Here is a 27,979-nt window from a genome sequence, read left to right as displayed (position 1 = left end):
GAGGGCTATAAATTAAAACCCTGAATAATGTCGGAGCAAACGGGCCCACTGGAGGGTGATATTATGCTGAAACTAACTACAAGGACCAGCGTGCTTTGGGAATGTTACTGAATAATGAGGCACACCGGAAGCCAATGGAAATTAATTAAAGCACGCAGAAATCCTTGTCTTGTTTGCAAATGAACTGACTGAATGCTCTGATGGCCTCTGAGGAAAGAGTGAGAGACTCTGATATGCGTCCGGCCGAGGGTTTCCAAGACGGGATCGGAAGCTGCCTGTTTCTTTGAAATAAAAGATGTTCTTTTTACCTGAAGTGGTGCGCGGCCTCAATTTGCTGAGCAAAGTTGGGATATATATATATCTATATCCTACATCCTACTGGCGGTCGCCAGTAGGTAGTTATAGTTAGGACCCTGTTTCCATAGGAAAACCGCAACATTCTATTTGGAATAACTTTGGCGCCGGTCGATGAATCCTCGCGAAATTTTCAAAACTAATGGGGCGCTACGCTCCGCTCCTACCCTGAAAGTCTCGGGGGGGATTCGTCAAGCGGGGGCTGAGAAAAAAGGGGGGTCCCAAAACGCGTTTTCCCCATGCATTTTTCCATAGGACCTTTAGACACAGCTACAGCCCGAAGGGCTGAACAGAATTACTTGAAATTTGGCAGAGAGGTAGTCCTCAGGTCAAGGAAGTGCCTTTTGTAGGTCTGGTGTAAATCTGTTCAGTATTTCCTGAGAAAATAGCATTTAAATCAATATATATATCTGTAAGCGCGCACCGTAAGCTTACCGTTCGCGTACGGTGCCGTGCGCGAGCGCGATTCTGATTGGCTGTTAGATCTTAGTAAACATTCGAATCGTTCGAAACCAGGAAGTGTCGGCCGCCATTTTCTCTCTCGCACTCTGAGGGTGGGGAGGAAAAACTAAGTTGGATAACAACGAAAAGGGGCAGACTAGACAGCTCCTGACCCCCTAGCCTTGGTCTGGGTGTCCCAGAAGGACCCCCAAGGGCAAAAATATATATTTTTTTTTTAACGCCGAATACGCTTACCGAACGCGTACAGTAAAAAATAAATAAAAAAAAACAAATTCCACATATCCCCCCCCCCCCCCCCCCCCAACCTTTAGTGCATGGGATATGTATAGTATAACGAACATGTAATACCTAACCTTTCACATCGATGCGCATAATATGTCCTCCGTGTGCGGACGGTGCGCAAAGCGCATCGTGCGTACATGGCCCATCCAGCGTAACGTGGGCACGCGGTGCGCATAGCGCACCGCGTGCCCACCGTGCGTGCACGGCACTAACTGCGTAAAGTGCGCGCACGGAACGAACTGCGTGAAGTGGGCGCGCATGGCACGAACCGCGTAAAGTAACTTAGCATTTAAAAAACCGTACAAATTCACTGAAAAAACCATAGGTTTCACACACGTTATAGTTAGGAATTAGCATTTAAAAAACCTTGTAAATTCACTGAAAAAACCATAGGTTTCACACAAGTTATAGTTAGCTGTACATTTCACTCGTAAAAAACCAATGAAATTCCACGTTATAGTTAGTGCAGGCAACTATAACTCACGCGACCGCAATCCTCTGCTGATGACAGATGTGTCTTTATGAAAAAAAAATATTTGTAATATATGTATAGCTAAAATTTAATGGAAGAAGACATGGGCAAATACGTGTCTAAATACAGTATTATCATCAGCAGAGGATTGCGGTCGCGTGAGTTATAGTTGCCTGCACTAACTATAACGTGGAATTTCATTGGTTTTTTACGAGTGAAATGTACAGCTAACTATAGCTTGTGTGAAACCTATGGTTTTTTCAGTGAATTTGCAAGGTTTTTTAAATGCTAATTCCTAACTATAACGTGTGTGAAACCTATGGTTTTTTCAGTGAATATATATATATATATACACATATATGTAAAATCAACATTTAAATCCTGCTGTGAATGTGAAGAAATTTGAAATTGGAGGCTAAAAATAAGTTAGTATCCTCACATTGATTCTTTGGAGCAGTTTAAGTGCAGTGAACAGAAAATAGTATGGAATAGAATAGGATGAGTGGTCTCAAGTGATTTTAGAAAAGCTCAAACTTTCCCAATAAAAGTCAGAAGGTTAAGAAGCACTGCCTAAAACTATTGCAGTGCCAGAGGGGCAGGGCATTTATAAAGCAACCTAATTATGTTAATTGAATTAAAATTAAGGGAAAAACCACTAGCAATTCAGTCCTGTATAGATGTCTCATAGCATGTATCCATTTGTGTTACCAACTGGCAGGAAGTCTGTTAACTAGCATTCTAGTGTACATTCCATAATTGAGAAAGCAGCTATCGCACCTTTTCTCCATGACAAAAAATGACGGGATGTAAGTGATGTAATTACAATACCAGCAAGTATGCTGAACACTAGTGCCTTATCTGAAGACAGGATTTGCAGGGGTGACAGGCAGCAATAAATAACTTAAGGATTGCTGCTAACCCAACCCGCCTTGAAGGGCACTATGGTTTTCATACAAAACCTGATACTCAACAACAGAATCAGGCTTTATAATGAACCTTCAGAAGAAACGCGCAAAACCAAAGCTATATATGTGATGTGAGTCTCCCAAACCAGCGAAATAGGTTATGAAAGTTTATCTGATGTTGTCCATGGCTTGATAAATTACTGTGAACGTATACTGAAGTCGAGGACCATTGTGTAGTTTAACTCAATGAATCCTTGTTAGACTGGTTTGTTTGCGGATAATTTTGTAGCATTTTGGGATTCAACCTTAAGAGACCAGATTCATGCTGTGTATTACTGTCAACAACAGATACGAAGGTAGAAAAACACGTTTACAGTTGAGTAACTTTACCCAGCGTTTGCATTTTAATAGTTTCAGATGATTTTAACATCACTTGATGTCTAAGAAGGACTACAGACCGAACATAGCAGTGCTCAGTATTACATAATTATAGACTTTGCTTTCAGAATGTCGTGAAATTCATTTGTTCATAAAGTACTGCCACTTCCTTTCGAAAATAAAATGCAGTCGAGTGTTACTGTAAGAGCGATTCAGAGCCTCAAAATGCAGTGTACAACATTAGATAAGTTAATAAAATCAATTTCCAATCCGTCCATTACTTTTAAAGTTGAGGCATGAGAAAAACAAAGAGGTTGTAGCATAGCACCTTCTGACCAAGATAAAACCTAACATTTATATAATCCCCTCGTTCTAGACACTAGAAATCACTTGCGTACCTAAGGTCTAATGTGTATTCTCCCATTAATTCCATACTTCCTGTTCTTACATATCATGTTCGTCATCATTATCCTTTCGATCACTGTGCACATCCTGTAAGCACTATAATTTGAGAGATTTTGTGCTAGGACAATGCCAGTGTTTTGCCAACTCCTGCTTTAGAGCATCCTTTCCTAAATTTGGCCGTGCTTGGGTTCCCTTGTTTTTTCCCCCAGTTAAAACTCAAAATTTCTTATTCATGCCATCCAGCCCTGTAAATGTGTGGATTTTTGTAGCATGTGCATAGGAAAGGGCTGTGACCGTGCTTGGGTTCCCTTGTTTTTTCCCTCAGTTAAGTCAGTTGCTTCATTTCATCCTACTATAGGAGATGAATATTTCAGGTACATCAAGGGCGGGCGGCAGGCGGCCAGAGTTTACAATGGACAATACATTTTTTGTCAATCATTTATTTCTCTTCGTATTTGAATGTAAGGGAGCAGCATTGATGTTCAGGTTTATTTATTTTTTGGATGTGTATCTTGTACTGAACGGGTGACTCTTGGCACAGTACCTCTGAGTCATCAGAAATGCACCATGATGCCAGTTGCTTTCGGAGTGCTAGCAAGTCGCCCAATCATCAAGTGTCACTGAGTAACTGAGTCTTGTCTTTTTTATTCCCACAGGATTACCCCAAGCTAAGCCAATCGTACTATTCACTATTGGAAGTTCTCACCCAGGACCACATGAACTTTATAGCCAGCCTGGAGCCTCATGTCATCATGTACATTCTCTCGTCCATTTCTGAAGGACTCACTGCACTCGGTAAACATTTTTGTTCTTTGGTTGCACTCGCTGGGCCCTGGCTATGTCTTTACACACCTGAAGATTGTGCTTTCGACATATGTGGGGAGGTTGTTGTGGTTTCAACTGATAGAGGAAAAGGCGTGCAAAGGAGATGGTCTGAAAGAGTATTCAGGAAATATCTCGTAGTACTGGTCTGAACAAGTGAGTGGGTGTTTCTCAGTGTATATGGGATAATGCACAGGGCTACAACTTGGAGTGGGGGGATTTCTGGGTGGAGGTAACAGTACTTCTCCATCCTGAAAGTACTAGGATCTCATATTTGGCCTTTTAGGGATGGATCAGGGAATATCCCTTCCAGTTGAAGAAGACTTCTGAACATATTTTGACTGAGCTCTGCCCCCATAAGAATGCCACGCTCTGTGAAAGGGCTTTGGAATGCTGTGCTTGTAATGCAGCACTTTAGTGAACCGTTCCTCAGTGAGGATATCTGAGCATTTAATTTCCCCATTGAGACATATTTTTCTGTGAGTATATTTTTCTCCGTGCAAATTTTTTCTGAACTTCCCAGTGTAAGTTATGCCTACTCACGAAAAAAAGGTTTTGGAATTTGAATGGCAAAATTTCATCTAGTTTTTTTTCTTTAAGTGGTTTATTTTTCTGCTACTTTTTTATGAAGTTGGCATCTATTTTGATTTATTTATTGATTTCTTCCTGTACCCTTCTTAATAATGGGTTGTGCCTTTAAGAAGTGTGCTCTGGGAAACATGGCTGGTTTCTTTGGTCACTTCACTGTAGAAAGCTGGCTATTTATCTAGTGTACCAAAATGAGGTACACTATGTAGAAAGTCCAGATGACCCTTATTGGCTTACAGGTCTTGCATTAAAAATCCCAAATGCTGTCTTTGTGGAAGTGTGAGTGAGCAGTTTAGGCTTATCAGAGGGTAGTGTTAAGCATTTGTTGTATTCAGAGTCAAGAAATGACACACACTCACAAAGAAACTAGAGACCACATTAGAAAAATAACATATAATTCTATCTAATTTTAGACACCGAGATTATCGCACATCAGGCAGCCCACCTTAGGGGTGTGACTGGCCTGGTGGTGCACCATGCCTCATTGCATAGCTAATTTCCCGCTTGTCCTGGTGCCAAATGGGCCTCTCGGCAGGGGGGTGGCATCTTTCAAGTCTGGGGGAAGCTAGGGTCGCATATCAAAGGTGGGAGAGTCCTTTAAGCCTCTGGCCTTGGTATGCAGATTCACTAGTCATCCTGCTGAAGGAGATGTAAACACTTCTTGCCAGAGAAGGCATTGTTTCTGACATCTGAGAGAGCTGGCTCTCACCTCCAGGGGGTCAAACTTGTTTGTGGTGGCAGGCTGGATGACACCAGTCAGCCAGCACACTAAGAGGCTGGTAGGTTTTCAGGAGGCACCTCTATTGTGCCCTCTGGGTGCATATCTTAATAAATCCGCTACTGGCATCCATTTGGATTTATTAATACCGGGTGTTTGATACCAAACACCATAGTTTTCGGTGAAGCCATCATGTAGCTGAGGAACTCACAATGACCAGTGCCCATTACATGTACTTAAGATGGCTTCCCTGTTCACTTGTACTATCTAGTAATTGAACTAGACAGTACAGGGTGTGTGCATGTCGTGTTTTCACATTTGACTGCACCATTTCATGCAGCCTGCAATGTCAGTATGCATTAATTTGGTGGTGGGTCCCTTAAGGTGGCACATTACATGCTGCAACCCTTAGTACCCATGCCCTAGATACCAAGGTACCATTTACTAAGGACTTACAGAGGTACTAAAGGCCTTGACAATTGAGCAGTTACCTTGTTTTAGGGAAAGAGCCCTGGCACTGGGGATCTGGTTAGCAGGAACCTGTTGCCTTAAAAAATGCTTCAAATACCAGGTGCAAAGTGGGGGTGACCATGTCAAAAAGGGGCACTTTCCTACAGTGATGATATTTCCACACATTATTTGTGCGCTGTATACCTTCATCATTAAAACTGTAAGTCTGTGTAAATGTAATGGTCATTTCAACGGAAGGTTTGTTGTCTGTAATGGCAGTACCATACCACAACATGTATACACCCATTTCACCCTTCTCCCCTTTGCACTGCTCCACGCCACTGCACTCTGGTCTGCACCACTCCTCTCTAAGCTGATGCACTCTACCCCCACACTACTTCACTCTTCGGCCACTCCGCTCTTGCGCCACGCCACTCTATTCTTTACCATTCCGCTCCACTGCACTCTATGCCAATCCACTTTATGCCACTCTACTCTACACTATACGCCACTCTACTCTACCATGCACCAACCCACTCAACTATGAAGCATTCTACTCTGTCACTGCATTCGGTGCCACACCACTCTACTCTGTGCCACTATACTCTTCTATGCTCTACATGCCACTCTATGCCACTCCACCCTACGCCAATGCATTCTATGCCTCTACACTGAATGCCGCTCTACTCTGCATCAGTTCACGCTATGCCACTGCAATCTACCTTTGACCACTCCACGCCACTTCAGTCTATGCCACTCTACTCTGCAACACTGCACTCTCTGCCACTGAACTCAATGCCACTATACTCTGCCACTACACACTACTCTGTAGCATTCTATGCCAAGCCACTCTGCGACACTACTCTGCACCACTGCGCTATACGACACTGCCGTCTATACTGCACCACTCCACTTAGTCCTCCGCCGCTGTACTCTATGAAACTACACAGTACGCCAATGCACTCTACACCACTTTACTCAAAACCAATGCACTGTATTCTACGCCAGTCTACTCTACGCCACTGCACTCTACACTAATGCAATATGACACTCTACTCTGCACCACTGCACTCTGACACTGCACTCTACCCTCTTTACTCTGCACCACTTTACTCTGTGCCAGTGCACTCTACACTACTCTTCGCCACTGCATTCTTCTCCACTCCAGTTTAGGATACTCCACTCTGCATGACTCCACTCCACAACACTGCACTGAATGCCACTGCAATCTCCGCCAAAAACTGTATGCCACTGCACTCTACCCTGCACCACTCCATACCATTTCACTTTACTCTGAAACAATCTAATCTGTGCCACTTGACTCTATGCCACTGTACTCTATGCCACTGCCCCCTTCTCAACTCTGCATCCACTCTACACACCCCCTTCCTACGTCACTGCACTCAACGCCGCACCACTCTACACCTCTCCTCTCTACTCTGCACCACTCTACTCCACTGTGCTGTATGCCACTTTACTCAAAATAAATGCACTCTACGCCACTGCACTCAATGCCAACTTTTCTGCACCACTGCGCTCTGTCACTATACTCTATGCCATTGCACTTTTCACCACTGCACTCTACTCCACTGTACGCTAAGTCACTCTACACCATTCTGCTCTGCGCCACTGCTCTCTGCAAGACTGCACTCTACTCTGTACCACTCAACTCTATTGCACTCTATGCCAAAGTACTCTATATCACTTCACTCCATGCCCCTGCAATCTACAGCACTCTACCCTACACCACTGTGCTCTACGGTACTCGACTCTAAACCTCTGCACTCTACCCTGCACCACTTCACTCTACTCTGAAACAATCTACTCTTCGCCACTGCACTCGTCACCACTTCACACCACTCCACTGTACGCCATTGAACTCTTCACCACTGCAATGTACTCTGTACCACTCTGTCCCTGCACTCTACACTAACGCAGTCTGACACGTTACTCTAAACCAATCTACTCTACGCCAATCTACTCTACATCACTGTACTTTACACCACATCACTCTAGGACATTCTACTCTACTTTGACACTCTACTCAATTACACTCTACTTCACTCTATGCTACTCCACGACACTACTCCACACTGACGCTCTATGCAGCTCCCTCTGTCACTCTATGCCACTTTGCTCCACTCTATACTACGGCACACTACTCCACTCCGCTCTATGCCACTCCATCTCCCTCTACTCCACTCTGTGCCATTCCACTCTACTGCACTGCTCCACTCTATGCCACTCCACGAAAATCTACTGCGCTCTGCCCTATAAAACTCTACTTGGCTCAGCCCCCTCTACATCCCTCTACTCTGTTCTACACCATTTGCCCCTCCTCTTTACCACATTCTTCTCCACTCTGACACTATACTCACTCTATGCTGCTCTGCTCTACGCCCATGACATTCTAATCCCCCCACGACCTTCCACTCCCTCCACAACACTTCAATACGCTCTACACCCCTCCGTGGAACTCCATACAACTCCATACAACTCCATACAACTCCATGCCACTCCATGCCACTCCATGCCACTCCACGACACTCCACGACACTCCACGACACTCCACGACACTCCACGACACTCCACGACACTCCACGACACTCCACGACACTCCACGACACTCCACGACACTCAACTCTGCCCTCTACGACACTGTGCTCCCTCTACGACACTCTACACCACTCCAAGCTACTCCATGACACACTACACTCCATTCAACTCTAAGCCACTCCACTTTACGACAAGACACTCTCCTTAACCCCACTAACTGTTGGCCGTGCTGAACAGCAGCCATGCTGGTGTACAACTAAAACATATCAGCAAAGCCAATAGCTCTTTCATAGGCGAGGCCTATTGGCTTTGCCCATGTTTGTCCTCTGTGTATAATACATGTGCCCGGTTTGTATATTGTTGGATATTCCATTCTAACCTTATGAATGAATTTAAGATGTTTCACATAGTGAAGAAATGAAAGTTACTTATCTGTAACAGTAGTTGTCTAGCATGGGTTTATGCATCAGAATACTGCTGAACAAAACCCATCCACTGCCTCTCAGTTTTCAGACATTGAAGGCTATTGTGCATCTATTAAACTGCAAGTGAGGTACTGTATTATTTAGATTTCTCATTGGGATAGAAATTTGCCGAAGTATTGTATTTAGAAACATCATTGAGATCTTCTCTTACGGAGGGAAAATATCCTTATTCCGTAAATATGCTAAAGATACCCATGCTTGAGAACTGCAATTTACTGGAAAGTAACATCACCTTGCTTTGGGGAATTTATTTTTCCGATATGGCTGTTGATTGTCATGTTCTAAGAATGCATTTTCTGTGTAGTTGGGCTCATAGGATATGCACATATTTTGTTTAGGGGTGGCTATGTGCTTTCTATTTTGATTGCTCTGCTCTCTTGCAGGGCCCCTTGTGCCATACTTGCTATTCTTAATTTCCATTCACTCCACCTGCAGATACAATGGTTTGCACTGGCTGCTGTTCCTGTCTCGACCACATTGTGACGTATCTGTTCAAGCAGCTTTCCCGCAGCACCAAGAAAAGGACCGTGCCAATGCCGCAGGAGAGTGACCGCTTTCTTCATATCATGCAGCAGCACCCAGAGATGATCCAACAGGTAAGACATGGTTTTTCTTTAACTGAAAAAATGAGAGGCTGGAGATTTGGCTAACCAGTGTTTCCATTGGTTGCCAGAAGCAAATCTGAATAAAACAGGTGTGTTTCAAAACTATTGAGGAGTTCGTCCTTGCGGTGTGTATTTAAGGTTTAATGTTATGTGCATAAACACTGAAGTGTTCCAGCCGGTGACTATTTCAAAGTGTTTTATTTAAAGTTGTTGTTTTATGTAGCTAGTCTGAAGTTATGGTATTGATATGCTCTTCCTGGACTTACGCTGTACCGCTCTTCTGTAAGGGCCTAACCTCTGTGACCGAATGTTTAATAGTTAATAACCACATGCTCTGAGGATATTAGAAGGGTTGGGAGTCACCGCATTGAAATTTTATTAACATATGCATATATCAACTCAGCATTATCGACTTCCACAATCTGGTCAAGGTAATTTGATCTGGAGAGATAATATTGAATTTGTATGTTTCTATATATGCTTACCCTTGATGATGTAGTGGTTCTTAATATTGCTTTGCCAATATATGTGCAAGTCGATGTGACTAACCTCAAAATTGTGACATACAGCCTATCAGATTAAGGTTATTTACACTATTTAGCTTTCTTTGTGGGAGTTTGTACCAATCTACTAAATTAAGTGTTCGATTATGTAGTATATTATTATGTACAACCCCATTCTTCTGATGGACAGAAATAGACTGCTATGTTGGTCAGTGGAAGGAAGTGTCTTCTTATGTGAAACAGCTAGGGTCACTCCATGTCTATGTACAATCCTCTGATGTAAGGAATCTAACAATTTGGTAATGTTTGATTAATGCCAGATATTATGGCCTGTAATATCTGTTACCTATGCTAGTTACCATGGATCTGGCAATCCTGCTAATGTCAAGGAGATGGATGATTGCTGGTGCTTCTAATTGGATGTCAAAAGGAGCTGAACCAATGGGGAGAGGAAGTTACTTGACCAGTATCGCGCAACTTGTTTATGTGTAGAAACCTTAAAGTGGAACCAGTCTTCTGGATCTACTCCTTGTCATTGATTTTTAAAAAAAACATCTATTTTAGTAGCATTTGCTGCAGTTTAGGAACTATATTTTTTGTTCCATTTAAAGTAGCAATTTCAATTAAGGGAATTATTAACCAAAAAGAGAGCCGGTTTTAGATTCATGTGGAATTGGGCTAAAAACGTTTTCCAGTGTGGTCCTTTATACAGTTTAATCTGGTACCTTTTCCGTTAGTTTTGGAGCTTCAAATACACAAATCTAATGAAGTGATCAGTTGCATAACATTAGCTCACCATTATCTCAAACCTCTGGTAAATAATATTGCTCTAACCCTAGTTGTCTGTGCTTATTGTTTTGATCTTTGAAGGACGCAAGGATGGGTTGAAGGGATTCAAAATTGTTATTTTCAAATTGATTGTACAATTTGTTTGCATGAGTAACATTAACGTATTCATTATCTTCTTTGCATCTAAACCTGTGACATGTTGACTGCATATGTGTCTGTAGCAGGCGCTCAGTCCACTGAGTTGTACTTGAAATAAAAGCCTTCTGAAAAATGCATTTATATTCAGCCCTGCACCTTTGACATCACAATAGCCTTCAGGGCACTGCTTCTCTCTTGAGAGTGAGTTTGTCACAGATTTACCCTGCCTTTGGATGAACTATCCTTTGAGAAACAAAAAGGAGTGTTCGAGGCATATGAGCTGCAGATTACACACTTTTGTATAGATCGCCATCTGGTGTTGGGCCCGGATGTTTGCAGTTTGTTTTTCCTCTGGGAAAGTCTTTGGAAGTCACGAGGTCGGTGACTCCTCCCTTGGTCCGTATTGCGCATGGGCTTCGGCTCCATCCTCAGATTGTTTTTTTCCGCCATCGGGCTCGGATGTAATACTTCGCGCTCCGGTTCCGAACATTTCCAGTTCGACGATCGAAGCGGAATCCTCGCTCATCGCGGTATTGTTCAGATCCTGATCTCCTCAATCACCTTCTCTTCGACACATCTTCGATTCCAGTCGTCGACGGCGGCCTTCGGGCCTATCCAAGCTTTGGTCCCGGCTGATGGAAAGAACTCCTTTCAAGAAGTGCCCTCGATGTGGGTCCAAATTCCCCCACACCGATCTTCATGAGGTGTGCAACCTCTGCCTCTCCTCTGAACACGAAGCTCGAGACTGTCCCGCCTGCAAGTCTTTCAGATCGAAAAAGATTATTCGAGATCGAAGGGCCAGACGAAACATGGCGCACTCCTCGACCTCCGTTCCAGTCGACATCTTCGGGGACGACGTCGAAGCTCCAGGACAGCAGCACACCGAAGAGGACCTCGTCAGTGCTTCCGAAGCCGACAACTCGGATGAGGAGGACATCACCCCGGCGCAGAGGGTCGTGAGTACTATACCCCCTCCCACGCCGACACCCAAAAAGGCTTCGCTCACGCCTTCGCCTCCGGGCCCAGGCAAGACCAAAGACACTGCTTCAAACACCCCACCTTCGGGCCCGGTGAAGAAGCCTAATAAGCCTTCCAGCGGCTCGGGCTCAAGCCAGCCTGCCAGCGGTGCCAATAAGCACACTTCGGCACCGAAAAAGAGACCGGCCTCCACCTCGACACCGAGCTCCGCACCAAAGCCATCGGTGTCGAAACCCAGCCTTTCGGTACCGACCAAACACCATAAGGCCCTCGGCACGACACTCCCGCGCCGAAGCCTACCTCGGCGCCAACCAAAAAATCGGAGGTTCCAAAAAAGCACGGCACGGACAAGCCTAAAAAGTCATCGCCCCCGAAACCTTTGGCGCCGACGGAACAAACATTGTCTCAGGAACTGTTTACACCGGATCCCTTGCAAAAGACACTTACCAAGGATCCAAAAACTGGACATTTGGCACTTTCTTCTAAAAAGAGACATTTGGACAAACCGGCTCCGCCTCCAAAGAGGAAATTCTGTGCTACCTCCCCTTTCAGAGTGCCTTCCCCACCTCCTCCACCCTCTCCACCTCCGCCCCCTCCGCCTTCTCCACCCCTGCCTCATCGCTCTCCGACCCCGTCTCTAGACCATGATGATCAGGGGGACCCATACTACGATCCAGGGGATGTGCCACAAGACCCCACCCCTACAGGATCCCCAGACCCATGGGACAATTATAATAATCCAGACAGACCCACTGTGCCCGTTCATTCCGCATTGTACCCTTGTTTTCCTCGTACTCGCTGCCTCTGCCACCTTTTGCCTTCTGTACCCACTGTGCCCGTTCATTCCGCATTGTACCCTTGTTTTTCTTTGTACTCCCTGCCCCTGCCATCTTTTTGCCTTCTGTACCCACTGTGCCCGTTCTTCATTTTGGACCCTTCTCTCCTCTGACCCGTTGCCTCCGTGTCCCCCGCCGCGCCTTTCCCGCCGCTGCGTCCCGGCGGCCCGGCCCCCTTGATCCCCATTGGCCGCCCCGCTCCCACCTGCTCCTCCCTCCCTCTCCCCCTCATATGGAGGCCGCGCAGCGGGCGCGCCGAAGGCAAGCCCGTCTGCGCCCAGCGCCAGACCCCCTGGCCCCCGCAGGACCTACGACGCCGCCACCCTCATCGCACTCAACACTGGCCGGATCCCCGGCTGCTACCGAGCCACCCCAAGACGCACCCACGGACCATTCACCTGCCATTCCTGCAAGTTCTTCTGCCTCCGGACCTGTACCGCACCCGCCAAGCTGAGCACCAGCAGCAACCACCTGAAGTGCATCCTGCTCAACACCCGCTCCGTCCACAGACACGCCGTGGAGCTCTGGAACCTGCTCGACACCACAACTCCAGACGTCGCCTTCCTCACGGAAACATTGATGAACGCCTCCTCAGCACCCGACATCGCCATCGCCATCCCGGACGGATACAAGATCACCCGGAGGGACCGCGTCAACCAGACAGGAGGAGGCCTCGCCATCGTCCACAAGAACACCATCCGCATCACGACCAACTCCGACGACACCCTCGCAGCTGCCGAACATCTTCACTTCCAGATACACACCGACCCCAAGACCACACTCAGAGGCACCCTCATCTACAGACCCCCAGGCCCCCGCACTCAATTCAGCGAAGACATCGCAGACTTCATCAGCCCACACGCCCTCCCCTCCGCTGACTACATCCTCCTAGGGGACCTCAACTTCCACCTGGAGAACAACAACGACAACACCACCACCACCCTGCTGGACAAACTCGCCAACCTCGGACTCAAGCAACTGGTGAACTCCCCCACCCACTACGCCGGACACACGCTTGATCCAGTCTTCTCCTCCAGCAAGTAAATCTCCTTCAGCCACGCCACCGGACTCCACTGGACAGGCAACAGCTGCGTCCACTTCAGCTTCAGAAGAACCACGACTCACCTCCACCCGCAACAGGCTCCCCGCAGGAGCTGGAACAAGATCACCACCGACCAACTCACCACTTCACTGACCCAGAACCCTCCCGCCAGCTCAACGGACCCCAACCAAGCAGCCAACAACCTCACACAGTGGATCACCAACTGCGCTGACGACCTCGCACCTCTGAAAAACCATCCCAGCAGGCCCGGCAGCAAGAAAGCCTCCTGGTTCAACAACGACCTCAAGAACTCCTAGAAGAACTGCCGCACCCTCGAGAAAGCAGTACAAAAGGGGGTGGTGATGGACGGAGCATCAGAACCAATCAAACACTCACACCCAGTCAACAGATCTGGGTTTGATCCATCACCATTCTTTAGCCCACTCTGCCACCCCAGTTCAGACATGGCCATATGCAAATCAGTCTGACCCTGTGCCTCATGGGAACAGTCCAGCCCGAACTGCCAAGCCATGCCTTCCCTGGACCAGAAACAAGCTTCCTAGGACCGGTTTCTGGTATTTCAGCCGTCTTCAGCCAGGCTTGCTTGAATCCAGTGGCAAAGTGAGCAAGGGACTCACGTCTGAGCATACCCTGCCAACTTATGGCGAACAAAGCAGTACAAAAGGGGGTGGTGATGGACGGAGCATCAGAACCAATCAAACACTCACACCCAGTCAACAGATCTGGGTTTGATCCATCACCATTCTTTAGCCCACTCTGCCACCCCAGTTCAGACATGGCCATATGGAAATCAGTCTGACCCTGTGCCTCATGGGAACAGTCCAGCCCGAACTGCCAAGCCATGCCTTCCCTGGACCAGAAACAAGCTTCCTAGGACCCTCGAGAAAGCCTGGCGGAAAAACCCGACTACAGACAACATGACCGCCCTCAAGCACGCCTCCCACAAACACCACCAGCTGATCCACACCACCAAGAGGACAGCATTCATGGAACGACTAGACAACAACGCACACAACAGCAAGGAACTCTTCAGCATCGTCAAAGAGCTCTCCAACCCCAGCGCCGGCAACAACGACATCACTCCCTCACAAGACCTCTGCGACTCACTCGCCTCGTTCTTTCACCGCAAGATCGCCGAGATACACAACAGCTTCGGCGCACAGACCACGCACCGAACCGACGACCCCCACCACCACCCTCCGCGCCTGGACCCCGGTCAGCACCGAAGACACCATCCACACGATGAACACCATCCTCTCCGGATCACCAACTGACCCATGCCCCCACCAAGTCTTCAACAAGGCCGACTCCGTCATCACACCCCAACTCCGGGACATCATCAACTGCTCCTTCAACACCGCCACCTTCCCGGAGAGCTGGAAGCATACCGAACTCAGCGCCCTCCTGAAGAAGCCATCAGCAGACCCCTCCGACCTCAAGAACTACCGCCCCATCTCGCTCCTCCCTTTTCCTGCCAAAGTCATCGAGAAGACCGTCAACAGACAGCTTGCCGCCTTCCTCGAGACAAACGGATCCCTCGACCACTCGCAGTCCGGCTTCCGAGCCAACCACAGCACCAAGAACGCCCTCATCGCAGCCACTGACGACATCCGAGCCCTGCTCGACAACGGGGAAACAGCGGCCCTCATCCTCCTGGACCTCTCCGCAGCGTTCCATACTGTCTGCCACCGCACCCTAGTACAGCGCCTCAGCAACATCGGAATCCAAGAGAAGGCACCAGATTGGATCCCAGAGAGTCCGCCTCCCCCCGTTCAGATCCGAGGCCACCGAAGTCATCTGCGGCGTTCCGCAAGGATCATCACTCAGCCCCACCCTCTTCAACGTCTACATGAGCCCCCTCGCAGCCATCGCACGCCAACACAACCTCAACATCATCTCCTACGCCGACAACACTCAGCTGATCCTCTCCCTCACAAACGACCCAGCCACCGCCAGAACCAACCTACACGAAGGGATGAAAGACGTAGCCGAGTGGATGATGAACAGCCGCCTGAAACTGAACTCAGACAAGACGGAAGTCCTCATCCTGGGATCATCACCCTCCGCCTGGGACGACTCCTGGTGGCCCCCCGCCCTGGGCAGCGCACCCAAACCTACGGACCACGCACGCAACCTGGGCTTCATCCTGGACTCCTCCCTCTCGATGACCAGACAAGTTAACGCCGTCTCGTCATCATGTTTCAACATCCTACGCATGCTCCGAAAGATCTTCCGATGGATCCCCACCGAAACCAGAAAGACGGTCACCCAGGCTCTCGTCACCAGCCGACTGGACTACGGAAACACCCTCTACACCGGAACCACAGCCAAACTACAGAAAAGATTCCAACGCATCCAGAACGCCTCCGCACGACTCATCCTTGACAACCCCCGGCACAGCCACATCTCCGGACACCTAGGAGACCTGCACTGGCTCCCCGTCAGCAAGAGAATCGCGTTCCGACTCCTCACCCACGCACACAAGGCCCTCCACGACCTGGGCCCCAGATACCTCAACAACCGCCTGACCTTCTACACTCCCACCCGCCAGTTACGATCGACCAGCCACGCCCTCGCCGCCGTTCCACGCATCCGAAGAGCCACCATGGGAGGAAGATCCTTCTCCTACCTGGTAGCCAAGACTTGGAACTCCCTCCCCATCCACCTCCGCCGGACCCAAGACCACCTCCCCTTCAGGAAGCAACTCAAGACCTGGCTGTTCAAGCAGTAGCGGACCCCCCTCCCCCCAGCGCCTTGAGACCCTCCGGGTGAGTAGCGCGCTTTACAAATGTCTTGATTGATTGATTGATTCCAGATGTCCCACAAGATGACCTTTATCCGTCCAGGCCATCTCCACCAGAGGACTCATTAGGTTTTTACCACCTACTTCAGAGGGCGGCACATTATCACGGGGTAGAGCTACACACTGACCCGGTAGAGGAAGATTTCCTCCTCGACACCTTTGATACTGCACATAGGTCTACTTCTATACTACCTATGCTCAAGGGGGTAATAAAACATGCGCCAGAGGTTTTTAAAGACCCAGTCAGGGCTAGGGTCATTAACCCACGCATAGAAAAAAAGTATAAAGCTGCCCCCACAGATCCAGCCTATATCAAAGGGCCAGTGTCACTGGATTGCCTAGTGGTCTCCACTGCACGGAAAAGGTCAAACTCCCAGGCGTCAGGCGAAGCACCACCACCTGACAAAGAGTCAAAGCTACTGGACGCGTCAGGAAAGCGCACTGCGTCACAGGCAGCCAATATATGGCGTATCGCCAACACTCAAGCGCTATTGGCCAGATACGACAGAGCGCATTATGATGAACTAGAAACCATCATGCACCATCTCCCAGAAAAATACAAAAATTGGGCCAATTAATTAATTCAAGAGGGTAAGATCATAACTAACACCTCTATACGCTGTGCCTTAGACGCAGCAGACATCGCCTCCAGGGCCATTAACACTAGCGTCCTCCTCCGTCGCCATGCTTGGCTGAGAGTTTCAGGTTTTAAACCTGAGGTACAGGCCTCCATATTAAATCATCCATTTGATCAAGAACATCTATTCGGCCCAAAGGTAGATGAGGCCCTCGAGAAGATGAAGAAGGACACAGATACGGCGAAATCTATGGGAGCCTTGCAGTCACACCCTCCTAGGCGCTCCTTTCGCCGCTCTTCCTTTCGGGGCACGGCCAGAGGCTAATCCTCAGATAGCGCGTCCACGTCCTACAAATCCCCTGCTCAATCCACCTTCACAAGGGGTTATCAAAGAGGCGGATATAGAGGCAATAACAATAAAGGCAGAGGCAAAACAATTACCGCCCGCTCTGCCACACCGCCTACCCAATGACTTCCCCCTGCTTCCTCCAGACCATCCCAATCCGGTCGGGGGCAGGCTACAAAATTTCCTTCACGTCTGGGAGACCATCACCTCAGACAGATGGGTGACCCAAATTATTCGTTCAGGGTACTGCCTAGAATTGACATCTACCCCCCCCAAACATTCCACCCAGGCAACGCCCAATGTCACAAGAACATTCCACGTTACTAAAACAGGAGGTAATCTCCCTCCTACAAAAACAGGCGATAGAACAAGTCCCCGCCAGTCAACAAAATTTAGGGGTCTACTCCCTATATTTTCTGATACCAAAAAGAGACGAGAATCTACGACCTATCTTAGATCTCCGGCCTCTAAACACATACATACATTCGGACCATTTTCACATGGTAACACTTCAGCAAGTACTTCCGCTCCTCTCCCAGAACGACTTTCTCACCACACTGGACTTGAAAGACGCATACTTTCACATTCCGGTACACCATGCTCACAGAAAGTACTTCAGATTTGTAGTGGACGGGCAACACTACCAGTTCAAGGTGCTCCCATTCGGGGTCACAACAGCACCAAGGGTATTCACCAAGAAGACAGCACATTCACGTCTTCCCATATTTGGACGACTGGCTAATAAAAGCCGTGTCCTACAACCAATGTGTACATCACACCGCCACTACAATCCAACTACTTCACCAGCTAGGTTTCACAGTGAACCACCAAAAGTCCCAGCTAATACCATCCCACACAAAGCAATACCTCGGTGCCACCACAGACACCTCAAAAGCCATAGCCTACCCCAATCCTGCCAGGATTGCAAGCATTCAGGCTTTGTGTCAAAGATTCATACCTCAACACTCTCTCCCAGCAAGAGTGTTTATGCAACTGATAGGGATGATGGCCTCTTGCATTTTCAAAGTGCCTCATGCAAGACTCCAGATGCGTCCACTCCAAGAATGCTTAGCGCGCCAATGGAACCAGGCCCAGGGGCAACTGACAGATATGGTGTTGGTAGACGGTCGCACCCATCGCTCTCTGCAGTGGTGGAACACCACGAATCTTTCCAGAGGTCGACCGTTCCTGGACCCGGTTCCACAAATAATCCTAACAGACGCATCGCTCTCCGGCTGGGGAGCTCATCTACTACACCTCACAGTGCAGGGCACATGGACGCCGCAACAAAAGTTACTCAACATCAACCATCTGGAGTTACTGGCAATCTTTCTAGCCCTGAAATCCTTTCAGACACAGATTTTAGGCAAGGCAGTCCTCATTCGCACAGACATGACAGCTATGTACTACATTCAAAAACAAGGCGGCACACACTCTCCACAGCTCTCTCAACTAGCACAGAGCATATGGAGATGGGCAATTCCACACAAAATCTTTCTCCTAGCCCAACATGTCCCAGGAATCCAAAACACCATGGCAGATCTGCTCAGCAGACAGACGCAGCAGATCCACGAGTGGGAACTTCACCCGCAGGTTCTTCACCCGTTCTTTCAGATGTTGGGGCATCCACACATAGACCTCTTCGCCACCCACGAAAACAAAAAATGCCCAAGCTTCGCCGCCACATACCCACACTCATTGTCCAAAGGCAATGCGATATGGATGAACTGGTCAGGCAAATTTGCGTACGCCTTTCCACCTCTCCCACTAATTCCATTAGTGGTGCGAAAGCTACAACAGCACTCCCTCACACTGATTCTAGTAGCTCCAACATGGGCTAGACAACCGTGGTACACCACGCTGCTGGAACTCTCGGTAGTGCCACACCAAAAGTTACACTTCTCACCATGCCTCCTAACCCAGAACCATGGAGAGATCAGACACCCGGACCCAGCTCAGCTCAACCTTGCGATCTGGCTCCTGAGATCCTAGAATTCGGATACCTTAACCTTCTACCTCACTGTATGAACGTCATCAGAGAAGCTAGACGCCCTACTACTAGAGCCTGCTACGCTGCAAAGTGGAAAAGATTTGTTGTTTATTGCCATAACAACACAATCAACCCTCTAGACGTATCTATACAGCACATCATATGCTACTTACTCCATCTACAAAGGTGTAACCTAGCATATACATCCATTCGGCTACACCTCGCAGCAATTGCCGCTTACCTACAAAACAGACAGCACCTATCACTTTTCAGAGTGCCTGCCATTAAAGCCTTCATGGAAGGCCTCAAACGAATAATTCCCCCCAGAGTACCACCCTCACCTGTGTGGAACTTAAATATAGTTCTCACAAGGCTAATGGGACCGCCTTTCAAACCTTTGCATAAATGTGAACTGCAATTTCTCACATGGAAAACAGCTTTCCTTGTAGCCATCACTTCCCTTAGAAGGGTCAGTGAGATACAAGCACTTACTATACAAGAACCTTTTCTCCAAATGCACCCAAACAAGGTTGTCCTCCGTACCAACGCAAAATTCCTACCAAAAGTTATTTCCCCCTTTCATCTAAACCAATCGGTAGAGTTACCGTTTTTTTTCTCGCAACCTCAAACTGTTGCAGAAAGGGCTCTACACACACTGGATGTTAAAAGGGCCTTACTTTACTATATCCAGAGAACACAACCTTTCAGAAAGACAAAACAACAGTTTGTCTCTTTCTCTCCACCACATAAAGGCAACCCCATCTCTAAATCAGGGATAGCTAGGTGGATTGTAAAATGCATACAGATTTGCTACCACAAGGCAAAACGCACGCTATCTGTTCCCCCTAAAGCCCACTCTACACGAAAGTTAGGGGCTTCTATGGCTTTTCTAGGGAACATCCCATTAGTTGATATCTGCAAAGCAGCTACATGGTCAACACCGCACACTTTCACTAAACATTACTGTGTAGATGTGCAAACCAAGCGCTAGTGTGGGCCAGGCTGTACTAAACACTTTTTCAAACCACTGCGACAGATACCGGTGGTCGCCGCTAAGATTGGCAACTGCTATATAGTCAATGCAAAAGTGTGTAATCTGCAGCTCATATGCCTCGAACGGAATATGCTACTTACCAGTATGCATCTGTTCTTGGCATGTAGAGCTGCAGATCTACACCCGCCTCCCCGGCTACCTGTATCTGTTCCAGTCTATCTTATTTAGATGCAACACACATGGGTTTCTTCACTATTATTACTACGCTCCATCTTTGCCTGTTGGCGAAAAACAATCTGAAGATGGAGCCGAAACCCATGCGCAATACGGACCAAGTGAGTTCCAAAGACTTTCCAAGAGGAAAAACAAACTGCAAACATCCGGGCCCAACACCAGATGGCGATCTATGCAAAAGTGTGTAGATCTGCAGCTCTACATGCCAAGAACAGATGTATACTGGTAAGTAGCATATTCCTTTCTAAAAATTGCATTTTCTTTAACTGGCCGATTGGAATTTCTGCCATGTGTGGCCTCCTTAACATGCGATTGACTGCTGCTGCTCTATCACCCTATGAAATGCTGCAGAGCTGGAGTAACACCAGTCATACATCAGGCATGGTGAAGATATGAAAGGTCTTTTGTAAATGGGTACACAGGGGCCATCAATACCTGTATCGTAAACTGCCAGCATTCACACAAGAGTTATGTAAAACAAGCAAAGGTGCAGGCTCCCAGCACTTAAAACCAGAGGGGAATAGAAAATCACCTCAGTGATGTCACCCATTTTAGTTTAGTAAAATCATGTTCGAGGCATATGAGCTGCAGATCACACACTAAGGATAAGATCGCCATCTGGTGTTGGGCTCGGATGATTGCAGGTTGTTGTTGTCTTCGGAAGAAGTCTTTGGTCACTTGATTGGTGACTCCTCCCCTGGACAACAGTGCGCATGGGCATCCACTCCATCCTCAGATTGTTTTTTTCCGCCATTGGGTTCGGATGAACTTTTTTCCGCTCCAGCAGAAAACTTAATGCAATCACTACAACTCTCATAACTTCAAAACTCGACGTCGAAAACCATATCGGACCGACTCCGGACGCGGCTGATGGAAAGGACACCTTTTAAAAAAATACCCCCAATGTGGAGCAAAGTTCCCTCATAGCGATCACCACGAGGTCTGTAATTTGTGCCTTTCACCAGACCACAACGAAGCCAGCTGTCCAGCCTGCGCCGCATTCCGCTCAAAGAAAACCATCCGGGACCGAAGAGCTCGACGCCATATCATGGCCAAGCCGGTTCCGGAACCAGAAGACATCTTTGCACAGGACGTCCCTGACGATGACTCCGAAGATCTACAAATAGTGTCCGAGGCCGACGATTCAGATCCGGGGCAGCCGTGAGTACCAGCCCCCCTACCCCAACACCACCCAAAAAGACATTGGTCAAGACTCTGCCAACGGGGCCCAGTCGCGATCCAAAAACATCTTCTGAAGCCCCGCCCTCGGGCCCGGCTCCGAAGAAAAGTAAGCCTGCAGGTGGCTCGGGCTCGAGCAAACCTCATGTAATTGTGCCTATAATACCTTCGGCACCAAAGCAGGCTTCGGGACCGAAATCTCCATCGGGCCCGAAACGTCACTCGGTCCCGACATCTCCACCAGCACCAAAACGTTCTTTGGCGCCGAGGTCTCCACCGACACCAAAAGGCCCGTCGGCACCAAAAGGCTCCTCGGCACCGAAAGGCTCCTCGGCACCGAAAGGCTCCTCGGCACCGAAAAGCTCCTCGGCACCGAAAAGCTCATCGGCACCGAAAGGTTCTTCGGCACCGAAAAATCCACCGGAACTGAAAAGTTCTTCGGCACCCAAAACATCTTCGGTGCCAAAACACGTCCATAAAGGCCCGAAAAAACCGGCGCCACAGCCGCCTTCGGACACTGAGGAACTCTTTCGACCTGATCCTAAGCAAAAACGGATTTACATAAATCCGAACACTGGACATGTCACAGCGGTGCCCTACAAGAAAAGGAAGCTGGACTCACCACCTCCTCCAGCACCTCCAAAGAAGGAGGACTGTGCCACTTCACCCATACGTCCTTCCTTCCTCTCCTACATTACCTCCTATTCCATCCCCCCAACCCCCACCGCCTGCACCTCTACCATCTCCTTCTCATACACCACCTCCACAGGATGATGATGATTTTGGGGGAGGGGGAGACCCAGATTTCTTTACTTATCCCACTGATCCTACTGATCCCTTTACACTCCCGGACACAGCACCAGTAGATGACTGGACTTACCCTATGCCTGATGTGCCTGACCCCGCTCCATACCCCTCAAAACCCTCCCCTCCTGATGACCATTTAGGGTTCGGTCAGCTTATTAACAGAGCAGCATCGTTTCATGGTGTCACCATGCACACCGACACTCCTGAGGAGGATTTTCTACTCGACACTTTTGAGCAGTCCCAGAAAACAGTCCACATTCTACCCATGATTAAGGGAGTGATAAAGCACGCCAATGAGGTTTTTAAAGACCCTGTCAGGGCCAGGGTTCTCAACCCCAGAATAGAAAAAAAAATACAGACCAGCGCCACAAGATCCTGCGTACATCAAGGCGCAACTCCCCCTAGACTCACTAGTCGTCTCCAATGTCAGAAAAAGGGCCAACTCCCAAACAACCGGAGACACGCCGCCCCCAGACAAGGAGTCTAAACTCCTGGAGGCTTCCGGAAAAAGGGTTGCCGCTCAAGCGGCTAACCACTGGCGTATCGCAAATACACAAGCCCTATTGGCTCGTTATGATAGAGCCCATTATGATCAACTAGAGGATCTCTTACAACACCTGCCTGAACGTTTCAAAACACAGGCCACTGACCTCATACAAGAAGGCAAACTAATATCCAATGCCTCCATTAAATGTGCATTAGACGCAGCGGACACCGCCTCTAGGGCAGTCAACACAGGCGTATTGCTTAGACGCCACGCATGGCTGCGCATCTCCGGCTTCAAGCCGGAAGTACAAACCTCCATTCTTGCTCAAACCTTTAATCAGGAGCAACTATTCGGCCCGGCAGTAGACACTGCCCCTAGAAAAATGAAGAAAGATAATGAAACTGCAAAATCTATGGGAGCATTGCAGTCTACTCAACTCAGAGGCTCCTTTCGTCGCTCCTTTTATAGAGGATCTTCCGAAAATGTGGGAACAGACAACTCTTCCACCTTCAAAACATCAGATCAAACATCCCCTAACAAAGGATATTTTAGAGGAGGGTATCGGGGAAACAATAATAAAGGCCGGGGACGGGGTAACAATAACAACACCCGCTCCTCTACAGCCACCAAACAGTGACTTGCCACCACTCCCCCCAGACCATTCCACTCCGGTCGGGGGCAGGCTTCAACAGTTCCTACCTGTCTGGAATGCCATCACTACAGACAGGTGGTAAGACAAATTATCCAATATGGCTACTGCCTCGAACTCATAAACCCGCCCCCAAACATACCACCCACACACCGTCCCATGACGTCTCACCACCTCACATTCCTCAAACAGGAAATACAGTCTTTGCTTCAGAAAAACGCAATAGAACCTGTTCCACTACAACATCAGGGCACAGGAGTATATTCTCTATACTTCCTCATTCCCAAAAAGGACAAAACCTTGAGACCCATACTGGACCTCAGACTACTGAACCAGTACATACAATCAGATCATTTCCACATGATCACTCTCCAACAGGTCCTTCCTTTACTTCAACAAGGAGACTTCCTTGCCACATTAGACCTCAAGGACGCATATTTTCACATCCCTATGCATCCCGCTCACAAGAAGTATCTACGATTCGTGGTAGACGGTCAGCACTATCAGTTTACAGTTCTCCCATTCGGAGTAACAACTGCACCAAGGGTGTTCACCAAGTGCTTGGCAGTTGTGGCAGCATATCTCAGGAGACAACAAATCCATGTCTTTCCCCTATCTGGACGACTGGCTCATAAAAGCCAATACTCTAGACAAATGCGTTCACCACACCCACCGCACTATTCAAACCCTGCACAATTTGGGATTTACAATCAACTATCCCAAATCCCAACTACAACCCTCCCAAGTACAACAATACCTGGGAGCCACCATAGACACAGCCAAAGCCGTAGCTTATCCCAGCATAGCCAGGATAGCCAACATACAAAGTCTGATCAAAACATTTCAAACGCAACACTGTCTCCCCGCAAGAGTGTTCATGCAACTCTTAGGCATGATGGCGTCATGCATCTCCATAGTACCCTATGCACGCCTTCAAATGCGTCCCTTACAGGAATGTCTAGCACAACAGTGGAATCAGGCCCACGGACAACTTACCGATCTGGTGTTGGTGGACAGCCGCTCACTGAAGTGGTGGAACACCATCAACCTGTCCAAAGGGCGGCCGTTCTTGGAGCCCCTTCCACAAGTTGTGCTGACCACCGACGCATCTCTCACAGGGTGGGGAGCCCACCTCCTTCAACACACAACTCAGGGACGGTGGACCACTCAGCAAAAACAGTTCCACATCAATCACCTGGAACTTCTAGCGGTGTTCCTAGCACTGAAATCCTTCCAAGTGCATCTCCAAAACAAAACTGTCCTCATCCGCACGGACAACATGACCACAATGTATTACATACAGAAACAAAGAGGGACACATTCTCTACAACTGTCCCAACTGGCGCAACAAATTTGGAGATGGGCAATTCCCCGGATCATCTACCTACTAGCAGAACACCTCCCAGGGGTTCAGAACCAGGTGGCCGACCTCTTAAGTCGCCACACACAGCAGATACACGAATGGGAACTACACCCCAAAGTCTTACTCCCATTCTTCCAAAAGTGGGGACAACCAGACATAGACCTGTTCGCCACACCAGAAAACGCAAAATGCCCAACCTTCGCCGCCAGGTACCCACACCCGCGATCAAAGGGCAATGCAATATGGATGAACTGGTCAGGCAGATTTGCGTACGCTTTTCCGCCTCTCCCTCTCATTCCATTTGTGGTACGCAAACTGAAACCACAGTCGCTGACACTCATCCTAGTGGCTCCCACTTGGGCACGTCAACCCTGGTTCACCACACTTTTGGAACTATCGCTAGTTCCACATCAAAAACTGCATCTCTCCCCGGATCTCTTAACCCAGAACCATGGAGAAATCAGACACCCAGATCCTCAAACACTGAACTTGGCATTCTGGCTCCTGAAGTCTTAGAGTTCGGGTACCTTAACCTTCATCCAGACTGTATGAATATCATTAAGGAAGCCAGGAGACCTACTACTAGGGCATGCTTTGCTGCAAAATGGAAAAGATTTGCCATTTACTGCGCTAACAATGACATACAACCACTAGATGCTTCCATCCAGAACATAATTTGCTATTTATTGCGCTTGCAAAGATGCAATTTAGCGTATTCCTCTATACGTCTACATCTAGCGGCATTAGCAGCCTATTTGCAAAATAGGCAACACCTGTCCCTCTTTAAGGTACCAGCTATTAAAGCATTTATGGAGGGTCTTAAAAGAATCATTCCTCCAAGGTTACCGCCTTCCCCGGTTTCGAACCTTAATATTGTTCTAACAAGGCTCATGGGTCCACCATTTGAACCAATGCACAAATGCGAACTGCAGTTCCTAACATGGAAAGTGGCTTTCCTCATCGCAATCACATCCCTGCGTAGAGTAAGTGAAATACAAGCCTTGACTCTCGAAGATCCCTTCCTACAACTACATCGGAACAAAGTGGTTCTTAGGACGAATCCAAAATTCCTCCCTAAAGTCATTTCCCCCTTTCCATCTAAACCAGTCTGTGGAACTGCCAGTCTTCTTCCCTAATCCAGACTCAGTAGCCGAGAGGGCACTTCATACCTTAGATGTTAAAAGGGCCTTGCTCTATTACATCGACAGAACCAAACCTTTTCGGAAAACCAAGCAACTGTTTGTTGCTTTCGCTCCACCACACAAAGGCAACCCCATTTCCAAATCGGGTATCGCCAGATGGATAGTCAAATGTATCCAAATATGTTACCAAAAAGCTAAACGTACTCTTACCGTTCCCCCTAGGGCGCACTCCACGCGTAAAATTGGGGCCTCTATGGCATTCTTAGGGAACATCCCCTTAGAAGACATTTGCAAAGCAGCCACATGGTCTACTACACACACCTTCACTAAGCATTACTGTGTTGATGTGCAATCCAAACAACAAGCTTCAGTAGGCCAAGCTGTCCTAAAAACTCTATTCCAAACTGCTGCAACTGATACAGGTGACCACCGCTAGGGGAGACACTGCTATATAGTCTATCCTTAGTGTGTGATCTGCAGCTCATATGCCTCGAACGGAATATGCTACTTACCAGTATGCATCTGTTCTTGGCATGTAGAGCTGCAGAGCCACACACGCCCACCCGCCTCCCCGGGACCTGTATCTGTTCCAGCATTGTCTTAATTAGACACTACACATGGACATCCTTTCTCTTTACTTCTTACACACTCCATAATTTCCCATCATGGCGAAAAACAATCTGAGGATGGAGTGGATGCCCATGCGCACTGTTGTCCAGGGGAGGAGTAACCAATCTCGTGACCAAAGACTTCTTCCGAAGACAACAACAACCTGCAATCATCCAAGCCCAACACCAGATGGCGATCTTATCCTTAGTGTGTGGCTCTGCAGCTCTACATGCCAAGAACAGATGCTTACTGGTAAGTAGCATATTCCATTTTGGACATCGTAGCCGATACCAAGTCTTCAGAATATTTTAACAATATCATTGTTGACCAATAATTTATGGCACACCTACTCTCCTATTGTGTCAGTATGAGACCATGTCTTAGGGTCCTAGTATAGTCATTGTTTATTGGCAGTTTTCCACTGCTATCCCATTCATCTATACCACTGCACTTCATTTGGATAACCGTTAAATCCTAGTTGCTTCCCCCCTCCATCCTTGTTGCTTCCCCCTACATCCAGTTGCTTGCCTGCCCTCTGTCGTTCTGCCCTCCATGTTGCTCCCTGTGCTTGCTTCACCCCACCTGCATTACTTTTTGTTTACTGATCCAACTCGGATTGGTAAACAAATATAAAATAAAAACACTTGCATCATGTTTTTGGTGAGTGCGCCTTTAAATTCATTCATCTGGCTGTCTTGGACTTTTTATTCCTGTTTTCTAGCCATGTTGCACAGTATCAAGGTTGCTTTGCAGGATTGTTCAAACTCTATTCCAATGCACTCTACACCACTCTTCTCTGCATCACCCCACTCGTATGCCACTGAACTCTACCCTGCACCACTCCACTCCATGCCACTTCACTCTCTCACTCTAAAGGCAAATTATTTATTTCACTAAAACACTTTTTTTTTAATTATCGCGTATGAAAGCACTTCCTGATATGCGAGTTCAGTCTAACAGTTGTACAAAAATAACACTTTATAACACTGCTTTGAGAAATACTTTTTTAA

At 47.9% G+C, this 27,979-nt stretch overlaps 1 protein-coding gene across 10 annotated transcripts in view; it reads left to right on the top strand.

Annotated features, from left to right (window-relative positions):
- XPO7 (exportin 7) overlaps window positions 1–27,979 on the top strand; it is a 598,229-nt gene that overhangs the window by 550,037 nt on the left and 20,213 nt on the right. For all 10 annotated transcript variants that reach the window (XM_085633849.1, XM_085633846.1, XM_085633854.1 and 7 more), the window contains 2 exons: window positions 3,915–4,053; window positions 9,313–9,473. In XM_085633849.1, the coding sequence (XP_085489975.1) occupies window positions 3,915–4,053; window positions 9,313–9,473 (300 nt within the window). The remainder of the gene's footprint in view (window positions 1–3,914; window positions 4,054–9,312; window positions 9,474–27,979) is intronic.

Source organism: Triturus cristatus, chromosome 11, assembly GCF_964204655.1.
Source record: "Triturus cristatus chromosome 11, aTriCri1.1, whole genome shotgun sequence".
Taxonomy (NCBI): Eukaryota; Metazoa; Chordata; class Amphibia; order Caudata; family Salamandridae; genus Triturus; species Triturus cristatus.
This window is presented reverse-complemented; position numbering and strand designations above follow the sequence as displayed.